Genomic DNA, 18,053 nt, shown 5'->3' on the forward strand with positions numbered 1-18,053 from the left:
CGGCGGGCAGGCCCTGAGGGGAGCGGGGCGAGCCGGGGGCAGAGAGGGGCTGTCGCTGACGGGGATAGCCCTGAGGGGAAAGAGGAGCCATCGCTGAGGAAGGTGCGATGATCCCTGAGGGGAAAGAGGAGCCATCGCTGAGGAGAAAAGGGGTGATCCCTGAGGAGAAAAGGAGTGATCCCTGAGGAGAAAAGGAGTGATCCCTGAGGGGAAAGAGGGGCCATCGCTGAGGAGAAGAGGGGTGATCCCTGAGGGGAAAGAGGAGCCATCGCTGAGGAGAAAAGGGGTGATCCCTGAGGAGAAAAGGAGTGATCCCTGAGGGGAAAGAGGAGCCATCGCTGAGGAGAAAAGGGGTGATCCCTGAGGAGAAGAGGGGTGATCCCTGAGGGGAAAGAGGAGCCATCGCTGAGGAGAAAAGGGGTGATCCCTGAGGAGAAGAGGGGTGATCCCTGAGGAGAAAGAGGGGCCATCGCTGTGGAAGATGTGATGACCCCGAGGGGAAAGAACCATCGCTGAGGAGGAGAGGATTGATCCCTGAGGGGCAGTTTTGTAAAGTGAGGAGGACAATGCCCTGAGGGTTGGTTGTAGGGGGTGAGAAGACAATACCTGAGGGGCAACTCTGGGGGATGAGCCAATTCCCTGAGGAAGAATTTGGGGGGATTAGGGGAACAAGCCCTGAAGGGCAGTTATGGGGGTGAGGGGGCTGTCCCAAGAAGGGGATCATTGTGGGTCAGATGAGGGGTGTGGGTGCCCTGAGAGCAGGCTGTGGAGGGATGAGGAATAGCAACGTGCAGCAGCCAGCAGGAGCCTTCAGAGCAGCAGTTCTCTGTTTCTTTCTGTAAAATGTTAATAACCGAGCATTCAGTCTGGAGGTGCTCAGACCCCATGGCTGGCAGAGCTGCTTCCACACGGTTCAGCCTCACCCTGTTTACCCGCAGAGGTGGTGTCTCTGCTCCTGTCTGTGCTCTGCTCCCTGCTCGCTCCTCCTCGGCTTTCAGATGCTTCCTTCAGGCCATAAACATTAGAGGGAGCTGAAGACTGCTGCCTGCGCCTCACTGGGCAGCTGGCCACAGTCCTGGCAGGGGTGGCCTGGAGCCTCCTCCCAGGGCAGGTGAAAGGGAAAAGAGCAGGAGAGTGAAATAAAACCCCAAGAATCATACAACCACAGAACGGTTTGGGTTGGAAGGGACCTTAAAACTCCTCTCGTTCCACTCCCCTTTGCCATGGGCAGAGACACCTTCCAGCAGCCCCCGGCTGCTCCAAACCCCATCCAGCCTGCCCTTGGGCACTGCCAGGGATGGGGCAGCCTCAGCCTCCCTGGGCAGCCTGTGCCAGGGCCTCAGCACCCTCCCAGGGAACAACTTTGTCCTAATGTCTCAGCTACATCTCCCTTCTCTCAGTTAAAGCCATTTCCCCTTGTCCTCTCACTCCAGGGCCCTGTAAACAAGTCTCTCTCCAGCTTTCTTGTCAGCCCTTCAGGGACTGGAGGCTGCTCCAAGGTCTCCCTGGAGCCTTGTCTTCTCCAGGCAGAACACTCCCCCTCCTCAGCCTGTCCCCGCAGCACAGAGGCTCCAGAAAGACAAAGTGATGCCCAGCACAGCCGCTCACGGCCCGCTGAGCGATGCCCAGCCAGCGCCCCAGCAGCCACCAGTCCCTCCCAGCCAACCCCAGTTTATACACTGGGAATATTCCTGAGGCCAGCAGGGTCAGCTGTGCTGTGTCCCCTCCCAACACCTTGTGTCCCTCCAGCCCTTTCGCTGCCAGGCCATGAGAAGCTGAAAAATCCTTGACTTTGTGTAAACACGATTTGGCAACGACTAAACACCTGGGGCTGGTATCAGCATTGCTCTCACACCAAAGCCAAAACACAGCCCTGCACCAGGCACCAGGGAGGGAACGGTCCCAAAGCCTGAACCAGGGCAGGATTTCACCTGGAACACTTCTTTGTGTGGCCCCTCTTTGCATTTCTCTGCCCCTGTCCCCCAGCCCTGCCCCTGGCTTCACGAGCACCCAGGAGTTGGGAAACTGAGCACGTGCAGAGAAGGGCAGCTCCGAAAATAACCCAACGCTGGGTTTAAATAACCTGCTGTGCTGCTCCTGTGCTGGAGCAGCAGCCCAAAATAGGCTCTGCCACCGGGAGACGGGGCTATAAATAAGTGTGCAGTGATGTGCAGGGGAGAAGCCCCATGGCAGGAGGCAGCAGTGCCAGCCACAGCGGCCCTGGGCACCATGAGAGCAAAGGGGCCGCTGCAGAGCAGCCAGGCTGGCACCTGGCACCACCCCTCAGCCCTCCCCAGCACCCCTGTGCTCCAGCCCCTTCCCCAGCTCTGGCCACGCTGCAGCCCCTCATGTGGCAGTGAGTGAGGGGCCCAACACTGAGCACAGCCCTGGAGCTGCAGCCTCCCCAGGCCCAGCACAGGGGACCATCCCTGCCCTGCTCCTGCTCCCACCCCAGAGCTGATCCCAGCCAGGATGCCACTGGCCTCTTGCCCCCCTGGGCACGCCACTGGCTCACATTCAGCTGCTGTTAATGAACACCTCCAGCTGCCCCAGTTTCCTCCTCCCTGTGTGCCAGCTCAGGGGACGGTGGCTGAGGGGCCAGGGCTGGCTGCACAGGGCAGCCTCAGAGCTGCACCCTGAGCCCTCCAGGGCTCCAGCAGAGCACAGCATGCTGCTGGGAAAAGTGAGTCCCCCTTCCTGGCATCCCACCCCCCAGGCAGCCCTACCCCAGGCCACCCCAGCCCCAGCCCTACCCCAGCCCCAGCCCCAGCACACAGCTCTCAATGCGTTTTTATTAAATTCTTACAAAACAGAATACAAAATTCTGGCATCAACAATTGTTATAAAGGAAAACTTCAGTTGAGCTGTATCAGTGTCACCTGGTACATACAGTAAAGTGCTTGTTTTTGTGGGGTGGTTTTTTCTTTTCCTTTTTCCCCCTGGTGAAGGGCTTTTTGCTCTGTTCAGCTTTTTGCTCGTGCAGCAGCTCCCGGGGCAGGGGCTGCCCTGCCACCAGCCACCACCAGTGCCTCAGCGTGACTCCTGGCCCACCAGCTTTGGCAGTCTTCATCCATTGTAAAGGGGAGAGAAAAACGTTTCTCCCTCTCTTTTGATTTAAAACAAAAAACAAAAACCAAAACAAGAGAGTTGTAGCTTCACAGTAAAGGGCTGTGGGTTGGTAAAGCGGCGCTGAGGGGCAGGGCTGGCGGGGGCAGGGGGAAGCCAACACACTTAAAACTTCCAGCTAAAAAAAAACAACAACAAACCCAAAACATCTTTTTTTTTGAAGTTGGTTTCCAAGACAGATGCTCTACGGGGGGAAGAAAGGCTTTGAAAGAGGAAGGAGAGGGTGAGGGGAGTTACAGCTGGGTCAGGGAGCATCTGTCCGGGAAGCACCGGCCCCGGCACCGCAGGGCCCCGACCCAGGGGCAGGGCTGGAGGCGTTTCAGCCATCCCCCAGCTCAGGGGCAGTTCCAGATCCCCTCTGAACACACAGACCCTCACGGCAGAGCTGCTGGGCCTCGGGGCCCTGCTCCCAACGTGCTGCAAGCAGGAGCGCCCGGCTCTGCGGCCAAGCTGACACCCCGAGGCCAGACACCAGGCTGAGCCTGGGCTGAGGCTGCTGGGGCACCAACACGCCCAGCACCCGACCAGGGCACCCACACAACACGTGCCCACGTGCCCACGGGTCCCAGCCCACGCACACGGGAGCGTCTGGCCCCTGGAACAGGGGGGAAAGCTCAGTTTGCCAAGCAAAGCACAGAGAGGGGGGGGGACCAACCTCCAGAGCCGTCCCCACCAGCATCCTCCTCCCACTCCTCCCTTTGTTCTGAGGGGCTGCGGGGCAGCTCTCACAGCAGCAGCTCTCACAGCAGCCCCAGGCACTGCTCTGCACAGCATTCAAGTATTTCTTAATATAAGACAACGAGGAATTATCTACAAGTGATAAAACAAAACCCACTGGAGAAGGGAACAATGTACAATCACGATGGAGATTTGTTTTTTCTTGCTTTCCTTTAGAGGAGGCCTCTGCCTGAGGGGGGAGGGTCTGCCCGGGGGGAGAGGGCAGACCACGAGTGGAGGCAGTTTTGGAGGGGGGAGACCCACACCCTGACCCATGGATGGGCCAAGAAGGGTGAGAAAAGATTGTCCCTGCCCCAAACTCCGTCAACACCCGAGATCATGAACTCCCAGAGAACTCACACACACCTCCCTGAAACAAAACCCAACACATATTGCATAGTATTGCTGTCAGCAGTCTCAAAACAAAAAGGAGAACTCTTTTTTTCCCCCACCCCAGAGACAAGGACTGTCTTCAGGTGAAGACCCAGGGAAGCGACTCCCCCAGCTCAGAGCAAATCTCCCCGAGCCTTCAGCTGTGTGCACAGCGGGCCGCGGCGGCCGCTTCAACGGATAAAGCTCAAAGCACAGGGCTGGGAGGGGAGATCCCTGCGAGGGGCAGCGGGGACGGCAGCGGCACAGCTCGGGGGGCAGGAGCCGGGGCAGGGGGTGGATGCGCTGCCCTGGCAGCGGGGTCTGGGGGAGCCAGAGGCCAGCCTGACTCCAGGCACCGCTCACCCCTCGGGACGGGTCCCCATCAGCATCCCCTGGCCCTGCCGCTGTTCCTCCCTCCCCGAGGCGCGGGGGATGCCGTGCACACACGTGGCAGCACGCAGGGACAGCCCTGCCCAGCTCTGCAGCCCCCAGCCCCTCTGCTCCCCCAGCCTGAGCACTCCCCAGGCTGCTCCCCGGGGCACTCGGTGCCTCTGTGCCCCCAGACCCCGGCGCCGGGCCGGGTCCCACCGCCCACAGCAGCTCCCGACACTGCTCAAGGGGCCCTTTGCTGACCATACAGCACCTCGCTGTTCCCACAGGGACACTTTCTACCTGCTCCAGCTGCCCTGGACACCTCATTCCCCTTTACACCTCCACAAAGGCTCAGCCAGCAGTGAGCCCCCCACGCCAGAACCAGGAGCCCGGCCCCGCTGCCTGTGCATCCCCCAGCTCTGAGCTTACCCCGGGAGCCGGCGGCCGCAGCGCGAGGGCAGGAAGACACGTCAGTGCCCTGCAGAGAAGCACAGCCAGCAGTTTAAAACCAACAGTCATTAAAAAAAAGGTGGGAAAGAAAAGGAGAAAGGGGGTGAATAGCTTATTCTGAAAGCAGGCTGCCAGGAGAGAGGGTGGCTGGTGGGATGGGGCACTGCTCCCTGGCTGGCACCGTCTCTCCCCAGCCCCAAACACAGGACAGAGGTGCCCCCACCCTCGACCCCCGGGAGGGGGGGATTTGTGGGGCCTCCCCCCCCATCAGAGAACGACCTGCAGCTCCCGGGGGTGGGGGGTGAGGTGAAAACGCGGCTCCCCCTGCTGAAAGCGACCCGAAGGTCTTTTGTTCACAGTATGAAATGAGCTGAAACCCTCAGCAGCGCAGGCACAAAGAGCCCTTTGGTGCCAGGGGCCTGGGGGGGAAATGTCAGAGGAGAAGCCAAGAGCTGGGAAACAAAAGTCTGTGTCTGTCACGTGTCCTTGAGTGTCCCGGGGCGAAGCCACCTCCTGCTCCACTGAACACCTTAAAAACCAAGTAAAACCTTCCCCCCTCCCACCCCCAGAGCTACAAGATCAGCAAAACCTTGGAAACCAGCCACAGGGACGAGTCCTGATCTTGTCACTACGCAGAAATGGTGGAGTTTTGGGGTGGGGGGGGAAGAAAGGAAGGAAGGAAGGAAGGGAGGAAGGAGGAGGAGGGGGAACACGGGCTACAGCAGGTCTGAGGGGCACAGCTCAGGCTTGGTCGGCCACCAGGACCAGCGGGGCCACCAGATGCTGCCCGGCGGCCACGGCCTTGGCCAGGCTGCTCCTCTGCCGCCGCTTGGCCAGCTTGGACTCGGAAGGTGGGGAGAGCTGCATGGCCCGTGAGGTAGCTTTGATGATAATGGGTCGTGCTTCCTCCTCCAACTCCTCCTCCTCGTCCTCGTCGCGCCGCGTCAGCTGCCGGTTGACGGCGATGGCCTCGGCGGCGAAGGACGTGAGCTCTTTGGCACTGCTGTTCCTGTGGGGCAGGGCAGGGCTCAGCCCGGGGTGTGGGGGCACTGGAGGGAGCTTGGGGTCAAATATCAGGGTGTCCCCTCCTTGCACACACCCCACGCTGCACCCATCAGGCCCCAAAACTGTGCTGGGAACCTAAATCATGAGCTGCAAGCGCTGCCCACTGCGAGCTGCGACACCCCGAAGAGCAGCGAGTGCAGAGCAGCCTGGCTCTGGGGGGCTGGGGCAGCTGGAGCTGGGCACTGGAGCCCAGGCTGCCCAGGGAGCTGGGGGAGTGCCCAGCCCTGGAGGGACCCCAAAGGCTTTTCAAACCCAAGGGATTCTGATTCTATGACGTGCCACCCCCATCCCAGGGCCACCCACACTCACCTCTGCAGGATGATGGGGGTCGGCAGGGTGTTATCTGGGGCACACTGCAACGAAACAGGGGTGGTCAGAGCCAGGCACCCTGCCCTGGGGGGCCCTCACCCCACACTTGGGGAGCAAGGTGGGGGTTGGGGGCAGCACTCACCCCCTGCACCCAGGGGTGCTCCAGGACCTGGGCTGCGCTGAGCCGCTTCTTGGCATCTCTCACCAGCAGCTTGGAAATGAGGTCTTTGGCTCCAAAGGAGATGTGTGCCCAGTCCTTGTCGGGAAACTCGTACTTCCCCTCCTGGATGCTCTCGAAGAGCATGTTCTGGGGAGAGAAAAGACATCAGAGGAAAGGAAGTGACTGTGTCCTGGGCTGGGCCCTGGGGAGGCTGCAGCTCCAGGGCTGTGTTCAGGGCTGGGCCCCTCACTCACTGGCACAGGGACACTGAGGGGCTGCAGCGTGGCCAGAGCTGGGGAAGGGGCTGGAGCACAGGGGTGCTGGGGAGGGGCTGAGGGAATGGGGGTGTTGAGCCTGGAGGAGGCTGAGGGGAGCCAGCAGCACTCTCTGACACTCCCTGACAGGAGGCTGCAGGGAGCTGTTGCAAAGCCCTGGGCTGTGGGTCAGTGCCGGGCTGGGCAGGGTGAGGGCAGGGCTGGGACTGCAGCAGGGCTTTTCCAGCTGTAAGGATGCCACACTCCAGGCCCCAGGCAGGGCAGGCCTGTGTCTGTACCTGGCAGGTGGGACAGGCCTCGCCGCGGTCCCAGCCGCAGTCCGAGCCGCAGTGGCCCACGAAGGGCGGGTACCCGCTGAGCATGATGTACAGGATGACTCCCAGGCTCCACAGGTCACAGCGCTTGTCGTACATCGACGCCTCCTCGTTGAAGGCCTCCACCACCTCTGGGGCCATGTACTCGGCAGAGCCACACTGCAGGGAGCGAGGAGGGGTGAGACAGGGACCCCTGGGGCAGAGCAGGGGGACGGGAACCCGCCAGAGCCAAAGGGCTGCACCCCACAGCCCCGGGTCTGCTCCTGGCCGGGCAGAGCGGCCCCTGCTCGCTGCCAGGCTGTGCCACAGACACAGGGGGCTGGGATAAAGCCTAAAGAGGTGTAACCCCCTCCTGGGCACTGGGAGACCAGACCCACCCCTCACTGCCCCACACCCACCCCACACATCGCCTGGGAGCGGCCACTAAACGTGGCAGAGAGGCAACGGCCGAGCCGGCTGGGCCAGTTCCTCCCTTGCTGCAGGGAGCTGGGAGCCAGGGCCAGAGGAGTTAACGCCGCTGCACAGAGGCAGAGGGAGAGGCTGGATGCTCCTATCGCTGCTCCTATCGCTCTGGGACTCTGGGGTTTTCCAGCACATGACCCACAGCCCACACAGGCCTCGTGACCAGGGCAGAGAAAAGCTGCAGCCAGCAGATAATCACCAGAGAGGAGAGGAGAGGAGCCACCCCCTGCACCCCACTGCTGAGAACAGGGACACTCAGACATCTCTGACTCAGCCCCTGCCTGGGAGGGGGGGAGGGGCCTGGGCTGTTCTGGCCCCCATCTCATTGGCAGCCCATGGGCTGAGCTCTGCCTTTCCCAGCACGTGAGCACCCCAAAATCACCGGGGTACAGAGCAGCACCCTGGGTGGAGCTGGGGCCCCGGTGCTGGTGAAGAGTGGGGAGATGTGGAGCCATCAACAGAGTGGGACAGACCCCGTGCAACACGGGGCCCCCTGGAAGCCTTTGGGGTGTCCACCCTGCAGGCTCTGCACCGCAGCCCCGGCAGCAGGGGGCTCCCAGCCCCCCTCCCTCCCGCCTGAGGGGATCACGGTGCCCCCCGTCCCCTCCCCAGCCTGACCCACTTCTCAGCAGCGTCAGGCTCCCGTGGCCTGCAGGGGGCTGGAGCTGGGGCTGGCTCTGGCTGTTGCTAAGGCTCCAGCAGCCGGGCTCTGAGCCAAAGCCCGGCCCCTCCTCCCCGTTATGTAACCAGCGCTCGCTGCTGGGGGACACGCGGCATCAGCCCCGGGAAACACACACAGGCCCGGCCCCAAAGCCCGGGGGGCAGCTGAGGGGGCTCCCCCAAAACCCAGCCCCCCTGCCCAAGCCCTCCCGTGCTTACAGGGGTGAGCAGCTCCGGGGTGGAGATGGGGGAACAGTCGCCGTTGAGTTTGATGCCACTTCCCAGGTCAAAGTCACAGATCTTCACTGGGGACACCTGGGAGGGGAGGAGAGGTGGGTGAGCTCCCCTGGCAGCCCCCCTGGGTACCACAGCCTGGCCCTCACGTCCCTGGGGATGATCCACCTCACACCATCCCGTGTGCTGTGGCAGCAGCACCCTAAAAAGGGCCTGCTCCCCTCAGCAATGTCCCCTGGCTGCACCCCCAAAAGGGACCCCCTGTGCCCACCCTGGCTGCTCCCCACTCACCTGGTCTGGGCTCTCACACAGAATGTTTTCTGGTTTTAGATCCCTGTGAGCGATTCCTGGGGAGAGGGGAAAGGGGAGAAGAGACAATGAAGGCAAAAATCTCCCCCTACAAGAGCTCCACGGTGAAAAGCCTGAAGTGGCACAGGGACCCCTCCCTCCCCAGCCCAAATCACCACCTTTGTCATGGTGGGTAAAAATCCCAGCCAGACTGGAGGAACAGGCTCTGCACCACAAAAAGCCTCGTGATGCAGCCAGGCCTGACCCTGCAGCTGGCTCTGTGCCCTGGGCAGGAGGATTGGGGAGGCTGCACCCTACAGGGGGTACCCCAGGGATGCAGCATCCACCGGGGTGGGCACAGGGGGTACCCCAGGGATGCAGCATCCACTGGGGTGGGCACAGGGGGTACCCCAGGGATGCAGCATCCCCCTGGGGTGGGCACAGGGGGTACCCCAGGGATGCAGCATCCCAGCTCACCTTTGTTGTGCAGGAAGTGCAGGGCGCTGGCGATGTCCCGCACCACCACGCTGGCCTCCAGCTCGTTGAAGTGGCGTCTGCGGTGGATGTGGGTCAGGATGGAGCCTGTGACGGATGGGGGACAGCACTGTGGGTGGTTTGGGGGGGGGCTCCTGCTGCCTCGGCTCCCCCTGCCCCAAGTACCCCACTCACCTCCTCTCATCTTCTCAAACACCAGGTAAAACCTCTCCTCCTCCTCGAAGAACTCAATCAGCTCCAGGACGTTTCTGTGGGGACAGCAGCATCCCTCAGTACCCTCTAAAACCCTCCCTAGCCCCCCCCCGGCCAGCACAACCTCCTGGGGGGCGCAGGGCAGGCAACTGGGGTTTCCAGGGATTGCAACCACACAGCAACCCTTGGCTGCGTTCCAGGGAGGGGAGAGGGACTGGAGCACCCGCCTCCTCTCCCTAATTGCTCACAGACCCTCCCGGCCCTGCTCAGCAGCTCTCCCCAGCTCCTCCCAGCTCTCCCCAGCGGGCAGCAGCAGCTCCTGGGCTCAGCCCCGGGCACGGCTCCAGGGGCCCTGTTGCCATGACAAACTGCTGAAGGTCGCCATGGGGAGCCCAGGCCAGCGGGTGCCACAGCCGGGGGTGTCTCAAGCACCGGCCCCCTCTCAGCCTCCCCCGCCCGGTGCCCGCTTTGGGGCCGGGGGCTGCCCCATACCTGTGTCCCTGGCACTGGTACAGCATCTCCACCTCGCGGAACACTCTGCTGCGGATGTGTCCCAGGCGCTTCTCGATGATCTGAGGGCACAGAGGGGCTGAGCAGGGTCCGGCAGCCCCTCACTGGGGACCCCGGGGCTGGGCTGGGCAGGGGAGGGCAGTGGGGGCCTGAAGGGGTTAAGGCAGCAGAACAGGCTGTTCCCAGGGCAGTGCCAAGCCGCTCCCTCCCTCCCTGCTGGGGCCTCGGCCAAGGCAGCTCCATGTGACACCCGCGGCCGGGGCCAGGGAAGGCAGAGGAGGGCTCAGCCCCACGGGCACTGCCCCGGCAGCTGGGCACCCACAGCCTCGGGGGAGGGAAGAGCTGGGCACACAGAGCCCCCCAACCACCATGCAGCCCCCTCCCCCTGCCTCAGTGTCCCCTCTGAGGCGCCCAAAGGCCCCCCCAGGGCCATGGGGGAAGCCAAGTTCCCTCTGTATCTGTGCCCATGTTGACACAGGGCCCGTCCCAGCACCCTCCCGCCATCAACGGGGCTCTGGGGGCCACGGGATCCCATCCCTGACCCCAAAAGCAGCTGCAGCACACGTGCCCCACACAGTCACAGAGACCTCCCCAGGGTGAGCAGGAGGTGACTGCCCTGCCAGCACCACACGGCCCTGCTCGCCCCAAGCATTCATGTACCCAATGCCCTAAGCAAAGGGAGAGGAGCGTGGCTCAGGGGGCTGACCCAGACCCCCAGGCTGGGCAGGGGCAGAGGCCACACTCCTGCCCCTCCAGCCCATGGGATGTGCCAACCCCAGCTGTGGCCAGAGCCCGAGATGCAGAGAGCAACGAGGGGAAACCGAGGCAGGGGGTGTGAAGGGCTCTGGGGGTGCAGCCCGGGGCAGGGCTTTACCTTCACCGCGTACTCCTTGTTGGTGATGAGGTTCACGCAGGACTGGACCCTGGCGTGGGCCCCTTCCCCCAGCACCTCCTCCTGCAGCTGGTAAACATCTGGCAGGGGAAAGGGCACCTGAGCCGCCGGCCCCAGGGATGCCCCAGCCCTGGCCCAGCCTGGGGGGCTCCGGGGGGTCCCTGGGCAGCCTCACTCACCTTCGAACCTGCCCGAGAAGCTGTCGGTGGCTCTGCAGCGCTTCTTCTTCTTGTTCCTTTTCTTGGCGTCGGGGATGTCGATGGGTTGACTCGAAGGCATCTCTGTGCCAGAGCAGAGGCACCAGAGAGTCACCCCCTGCCATGGGACAGCCCCTGGGACACAGCCCCCCAAAGCCCCTGGGACACAGCCCCCCAGAGCCCCTGGGACGGGACCCGGGACCCGTGGCAGCTCACCGGGCCGGGCCGGGCACTCGAAGTTGAAGACGGGCTCCAGGTGGTTGGACTGATCAAACTCCAGATCAAAGGGGTTTTGTCCCTGTGGGGGCCAAGAACAGGCTTGAGAGGGACAGACCCAGAGCTCAGCACCCTCCTGGTCTGGGCACACATTCTGCTCACACACCCAGCGGTGCAGGGCACCGGCTCATGGTGCTGCCAGAGGGATGCAGCTGGGGCAGGGCCTGAGGAGGAGGAGGAGGAGGAGGAAGGGTTTGCCCACATCTCCTGACAGGGCTGGTGCTGCAGGGTCATGCCTCCAGGCCAGCACACAGGAGATGATGAGAGGGATGATGGGGCCACCAGCACCAACCCAACCCCAAATCTCCACCCAGACCTGAACTACAGCGAGGGGGGAGGAAGAAAAGCCACAGGGCAGGACGGGTGCCAGAGCCACCACGGCACGTCCTCCCTGCAAGGTCACAGCGGGCTGGAGCCTGCTCAGCCCCGCGCTGGCCAACACCTCCCAGCACCCAGCAGGATCAGGTTCCCCCCAAACCCTCCCTACACCCCAGATCAGTGACAAACCCTCCCCAACCCCCCGAACCCGGTGGCTGCAGTCCCAGCACGCAGAGGGGCCCTGGGGACCCTGTGCCCACCCCGAGCCAGCCCAGCGTGGGCCGGGGCAGCCGCCGGGGAGGCGAAAGGGCCCCGTCCCGAGCGGGGTTACGAAACGTGTTTGGGTGGAGGTGGCAGCTCCGGCGTGTTCCCAAACCCGCCCCGTGCCCCGGTGCCCGGGCTGGCTGCCAGCCCCAGCCCCAACGCCAGCCCCAGCCCCAGCCTCAGCACCAGCCCCAGCCCCAGCCCCAGCCCCAGCCCCAGCCTCAGCACCAGCCCCAGCCTCAGCACCAGCCCCAGCCTCAGCACCAGCCCCAGCCCCAGCCCCAGCCCCAGCCACCGCTGCCAGAAACAGACAGAAACACCCGCTCCGTGCCGGGGGGCTGGGGAGGGATGGGGAGCTCCCGATAGCGCTGTGGGGCTGGGAAGGGGAACGGGGGGGCACACCAGGAGTACCCCTCCCCTCTCCTCCCCCTCCAACCAGCGCCCCGGATCTCTGGGGCAAAAATCCTGCTCCTGCCTGGCATTTTGCCATCTGCTCCCCCCCAACAAAACGCATCTGGATTTGCAGAGCGCAGCCTTTGCCCCCCCATTGACCCCCCCCAGCCACAGCCTGGGGGCCCCACATCACGGCCACCCCCCAGCACGAGCAGCTCGGGCCCCAAGCCCTGCACCGCGGGCAGGATGAGGCCTCCCAGGGGGAGCAGCGGGGGCAGCCGGGGGCCGAGGGCTCTTGCAGCTGCTGCAGCACCGACACACAAAAGGTTTGGGGGATGGGAGACGCGGGGTGGACGCTGCACACCGGCTCCACGCGAGGTGTGTGTGTGTCCCTTGTCCCCAACCAGCCGGGGGGGGGGAAGGAGGGTGCCCACCCTCAGCCAAAAGCCTTAAAGGCAGGATGAGGTACAGCCGAGATAAGCCGGGCAGGTTTGGGGGAGCTCTCGGCATCCCAAACTAAACAAAGATCCCAGGAAGCTGCTCGGCCGGGACAAGGGGGGTGCGGGACGGGCAGCATCGGACCCCCGGCGGCACAGGGGCCGGGGTGGGGGGACGTGGGGTGCGGGGCTGCCGAGAGCCGGCCCTTGCACAGGACGCTCTGCACAACAGGTCCTGCGTGGGGCTGGGCCCGGGGACCCCCTGCAGCCCCGCACCCTGCGTGCAGCCCGGGAGGAAAGGCTGCAGCTGGGGGGGACACGGTACAGCGCGAACGCCCCCACTTCGGCGGGAGCTGCGGCAGAGCGAGCAGAGCCCTCCTGCAGCACGCCAGCAGCCGAGGCGGGGCGCGGGGGCTGCAGACGCGACCCCCGGGAGCATCTTGATCCCCGGGACCGGGGGTACAGGGGGGTCTCTCGCCCGGTTTGGGTGGCAACATCTGCAGCGCTTCCTTCCGAGGGTGTCGGGGGAGGGGGCCGAGGGCAGGAGGCGGCTCACTCACCCCCCCTCCAGGCAGGGGACGCGGCGCTGAGCGCTGCGGAACGCAGGATGCGACCCGCGGGCCCGCACCGGCCCGGTCCGCAGCTCATCCCCGCAGCCCCCCCGCGCAGACACGCAGCCCCTTACCTTGAAGGAGCGGTGGAAACCCGGGATCTCTGATTTCTTCTGCACCATCTTGCTTCTGGGGGGCGGCGGGGGCGTTGCTGAGAGAAACGGAGTTGGGGGGGGGGGGGGGGGGGGACGGAAAAAAAACCCAAAACCAAAACGGGGGGCGGGGAGCGGAGGGACGGGCAGAGCCGGAGGGGAGTCCGGGGGGTGGCCGAGACCTGCGGGGACAGGAGGGGGTGGAGGTGGGGGGTCAAGCGGCTGCGGCCCAGCACGGAGCCCCCCCCGGCCCGGCCCGGCCCCGCTCACCGGCGCGGCCCCGCAGAGGAGCCGCTGGTGCCGCAGCCCCGCACCGCCACCGCCCGCTCCGCTCCGCTCCGCGCCGGGGGGACGCGCCGCCGCCGCCCGCAACGCGTTTATAGCGCCGGCCCCGCCCCGTCCCGCCCCCGCTGCGCCCCGGCACCGGGACACCCCCCGGCACGGGCCACACGGCCCCCCCGCGCCGCACCAGGGCGGCGAAACACCGGTCCCGGGCTCAGCGCCGCCCCCCGCGCTGCGGCGGGGCGCAAACACCCCCTGACCCCCCCCGCGCTGCGGCGGGGGGCAGACAGACACCCCCGGGGCACAAACAACCCCCCCGGGGCACAAACCGCACCCCGCCCGCAGAGGCTGCGACACCCCCAGACCCCCCCCGCAGACAGGGGCACCCCCCCGCCGCCCCCAGCCCCGGGGACACCCCTCCGACCCCCCCGCGCTGCACCGAGGGTCGATGCCCGTGTCCCCCCCGCTGTGCCCTGAGCTGCCCCGGGCACAGGGACGCTCCCCGAGCCCCCCCGGACGCTGCCTCCTGCCCCGTTTAAGGCTCAGGGCGGGGGGCGGGGGCTGCTCACGCCCCCCCCCCCCCGCAGGTCCCGTCGCGCTCCCGCAGCCGCCGCGGGGGGGCCGCGCGCCCAGCCCCCCCCCCCCCCGCCCCGCGTGACGCGCCCGCCTCCGCCAATGGCCGCGGCCCGTCCGCATGACGTCACCGCGCGCGCCCCGCATTGGCTCCCCCGCACCCCCCCCCGCACCCCGCGATGCGGCCCCGGGGCCTCCCCCCGACCCTCCGGCCGCCCCCCGCCTTCTCCTCCCGCCCCCGACGCTCCCCACGCTGCCTCGGCACGTTTGCGTGGGGGACTGTAGCTGCCCCCGCACAAGCCGCCGGCGCGGGGCCGCCCCGGGGGGGTCTCGGCCGCCCCCGGCCCCGCAAAGCCCCGCAAAGCCCCGCGCGCGCCGGGCCCCGGCGGCCGCTCACACCCGCACGCGGGAAAAGCGGCCGCAGGCGTCTGGTAACGCAGCGAACGGGGGCTCCGCAGTCAGCCCGGGCTGGCGGGGGGCGGGAGGTGATGCCCCCCCGCAGCCCCAGTGTGTGAGTGAGTGTGAGTGTGAGTGTCAGTATGTGTGTGAGTGTGTGTGTGTGAGTGAGTGTGTGAGTGTGAGTGTGTCACACACCAGCTCACACTCAGGGCAGTTTGGGGGGGCTGTCCCTGACCCCCCCCAGCCCACACCCCCTCCACGGGCTCTGGGCTGGTGCCGGGCACTGGGGTGGACGCGCCACACGCTTCCCAAACTGCGCCGCTGCCATGTGGGTCACGGAGCTGGTAATGACAGGGCAGAGCACCCGCGGCCCCGGGGGCAGCCGGGGGGCAGCCGGGGGGCACAGCGCCTGTGCCTGGCAGCTGAACACAGGTTGGGGGCCCACCGGCACGGCACAGGGGGCTGGGACACTGTGGGACCTGCTGGGACATACTGGGACGTGTTGGGACATACTGGCACACAATGGGACCTGCTGGGATATGCTGGGATATGCTGGGACATGCTGGGACACACAGTGACATGCTGGGACATACTGACACATAATGGGGCCTGCTGGGACACACTGGGACATTCTGGGACACACTGGGCCATGCTGGGACACACTGGGCCATGCTGGGACACACAGTGACATGCTGGGACATACTGGGACATGTTGGGACATACTGACACATAATGGGGCCTGCTGGGACCCGCTGGGACATGCTGGGATATGCTGGGACATGCTGGGACACACAGTGACATGCTGGGACATACTGGGACATGCTGGGACATACTGAAACACAATGGGGCCTGCTGGGACACACTGGGACACGCTGAGACATGCTGGGACACACTGGGCCATGCTGGGACACACTGGGACATGCTCCCCTTCCCTGCAGCACAGGGCATCTGATTTTTTTCAGGGAAACACAGATTTTGATGCACTCGGCCTCTGCCTGCTCAGCAGGTGCTGAGCCCCCACATCCAGCTCCTGAGCCCCCACACCCAGCACCGCGGGGGCTGCAGAGCCGGGGCTGGGGGTGGGAGAAGCGCCGGCGGGTGCTGGAGCTGCCGCCACAGCTGAGCCCGTCCCACGGCGCTGCAGGATGTTGCCCAGACAGGTTTGCAGAGGCACCCAGCTGCTGCTCAGCCTCTGCCTCTTCCCCTCTGGCAGCCTGGCAGCACCCGCCTCAGCTCCCCTGACGGGCCGGTGTTTACTTGCCGGGAGCCGCAGCTGCGTTGCTGTAACAGAGGCAGGTCCTTGCCCAGCCCAGAGATGCTGCTCCCGGGGCTGCAGCCACCTGCAGCACAGACCCTCCCCCGAGAGCCCACGGTCACGCTTCCCATCCCCTCGAGGTGCTGCCTCACCCGGGCTTGTCCCCCCTTGCACCTCTGGGACTGTGGAATCGGGGGTGGGAGTGGCACAGGATGTGTCCCCGAGCCGCCCTGCCGTGGTGCTCAGCCCCACTCAGACCTTGGCGGGTCATTTTATGGCCCATCTCCCCGGGTACACACTGAGGTGCCACCAAGGCCCTGGGGAGAGCCCAAAGAGACCCGCAGGAGTGTCACGGGGAGAGCAGGGGGCCATGGCAGCCTCCTCTGCAGGGCTGACGCCTCCCCAAGAAGCACAGACGGCATCAGCCCCGGAGCTGGAGCGAGGTGTCACCCGAGGAAAGCCCAGACCGGCCTGAGCCCCCTCCCAGCCCAACCTGCACCCCATTCCCAGCCCAACCTGCACCCCATTCCCAGCCCACCCTGCGCCCCCTCCCAGCCCAGCCTGCGCCCCCTCCCAGCCCAGCCTGCGCCCCCTCCCAGCCCAACCTGCGCCCCTTCCCAGCCCAGCCTGCGCCCCCTCCCAGCCCACCCTGAGCCCCCTTCCCAGCCCAGCCTGCGCCCCCTTCCCAGCCCACCCTGCGCCCCCTCCCAGCCCAACCTGCGCCCCTTCCCAGCCCAGCCTGCGCCCCCTTCCCAGCCCAATCTGCACCCCCCTCCCAGCCCAACCTGCGCCCCCTCCCAGCCCAGCTCCTCCCGGGCCGCTCAGCAGCTTCAGGAGCTCAGTTCCCAGGGGCTTTGCTGAAAACGCCGGTGTCTGTGAAGCTGGGGCGCAGGAGCAGCCATCGAGGGGCGCTGGGTATTTTGTTGTGGTTTGGGACTTTCTCTGCTCCGAGGCAGCGTTTCCATGTCCCGCCCCTCGCCCAGCACCGACCTGGGACCGGCCCGGCTGCAGCTCCCGTGGGCTGGGAGGATGGAGCTGGGGCAGAAAGAGCCCGGGGTGCTGAAAAGCTGCTCCTGACCCCCACTGTGGCTCAGCACAAGCCCCCTCCCTGCCCTTCTCCCCAAACACCCCAAGTCCTTAAGCTCTCAGCCCCAGATTTGGGGGTATTTCCCTCCCCTCGTGACCCAGCTCCATCTTCCCCCTGTGCCAAGTCCTGCCTCAGCCCCACTGTCTCCATCTCCTTGTCCCCTGGGTTTTGACTGAGCTGGGGCTGCTCCTTGCTCAACTATCCCCCCCCAGAGGCTTTTTTGGGGTGAAACCAGCCCTGTGTGTGCCTGTGCCCTGCCCCAGGGCTGCGGCTGCTCCTGTTTGGGGACACTGAGGCACATCCAGCCCCGTGTCCCCCGTCCCTGCCTGGCAGAAGCAGCACGGGGAGAGTCCAGCCTCTGGGTTTCTGCCTGGCAGGAAATTCCAGGGGTTTTTTTTTTTGCAAGATTTTTCACTTGAAGCAGAGCCAGGGCTCCAAATCCTCCCACTTCCAGGAGGCATCTGGGCCCTCCTCTGCTGGGGAAACAACACAAGCAAAAGGGATTCATTCCGTGGGGTTTTTTTCCCCTTCAAGAGCAGCAGGGCAGGGGAGGAGGAAACGCTGCACAGCCCAAGCTCCTGCCCACACTGGGGCCAACACACAGGGCACAGAGCTGGGGAAGGGGCTGGAGCACAGGGGTGCTGGGGAGGGGCTGAGGGAATGGGGGTGCTGAGCCTGGAGAAGAGGAGGCTGAGGGGAGACAGCAGCACTCTCTGACACTCTGCAGGGAGGACGAGGTCAGTGTCTTCTAAATAATGAGTGGCAGGACAAGGAGAAATGGGCTCAAGTTGTAGATTGGAGCTGAGGCAGAACTGTGTCCCTGAGAGGGGTGTCAGCCCTGTGCCAGGCTGCCCAGGGAGCTGGGGGAGTGCCCAGCCCTGGAGGGATCCCAAAGCCCTGGAGCTGAGGTGCTGAGGCTGTGGGTCAGTGCTGGGCTGGGCAGGGTGAGGGCAGGGCTGGGGCTGCAGCAGCTTCT

At 65.3% G+C, this 18,053-nt stretch overlaps 1 protein-coding gene across 1 annotated transcript; it reads right to left on the minus strand.

Annotated features, from left to right (window-relative positions):
- Positions 1–2,774: 2,774 nt before the first annotated feature.
- Positions 2,775–13,857, minus strand: MKNK2 (MAPK interacting serine/threonine kinase 2). The gene is made up of 14 exons (XM_062014932.1): positions 13,752–13,857; positions 13,464–13,663; positions 11,307–11,388; positions 11,073–11,174; positions 10,876–10,973; positions 9,984–10,063; positions 9,474–9,547; positions 9,282–9,386; positions 8,808–8,863; positions 8,502–8,597; positions 7,125–7,319; positions 6,554–6,718; positions 6,412–6,455; positions 2,775–6,046 (listed from the first exon to the last, which is right to left on the minus strand). Exons 2-14 carry the CDS (start codon positions 13,509–13,511, stop codon positions 5,779–5,781), a joined length of 1,413 nt encoding a protein of 470 aa, XP_061870916.1. The 5' UTR covers positions 13,512–13,663; positions 13,752–13,857; the 3' UTR covers positions 2,775–5,778.
- Between the last annotated feature and the right edge of the window lie 4,196 nt (positions 13,858–18,053).

The sequence above is a fragment of the Colius striatus genome, chromosome 25 (assembly GCF_028858725.1).
Source record: "Colius striatus isolate bColStr4 chromosome 25, bColStr4.1.hap1, whole genome shotgun sequence".
Classification (NCBI taxonomy): domain Eukaryota; kingdom Metazoa; phylum Chordata; class Aves; order Coliiformes; family Coliidae; genus Colius; species Colius striatus.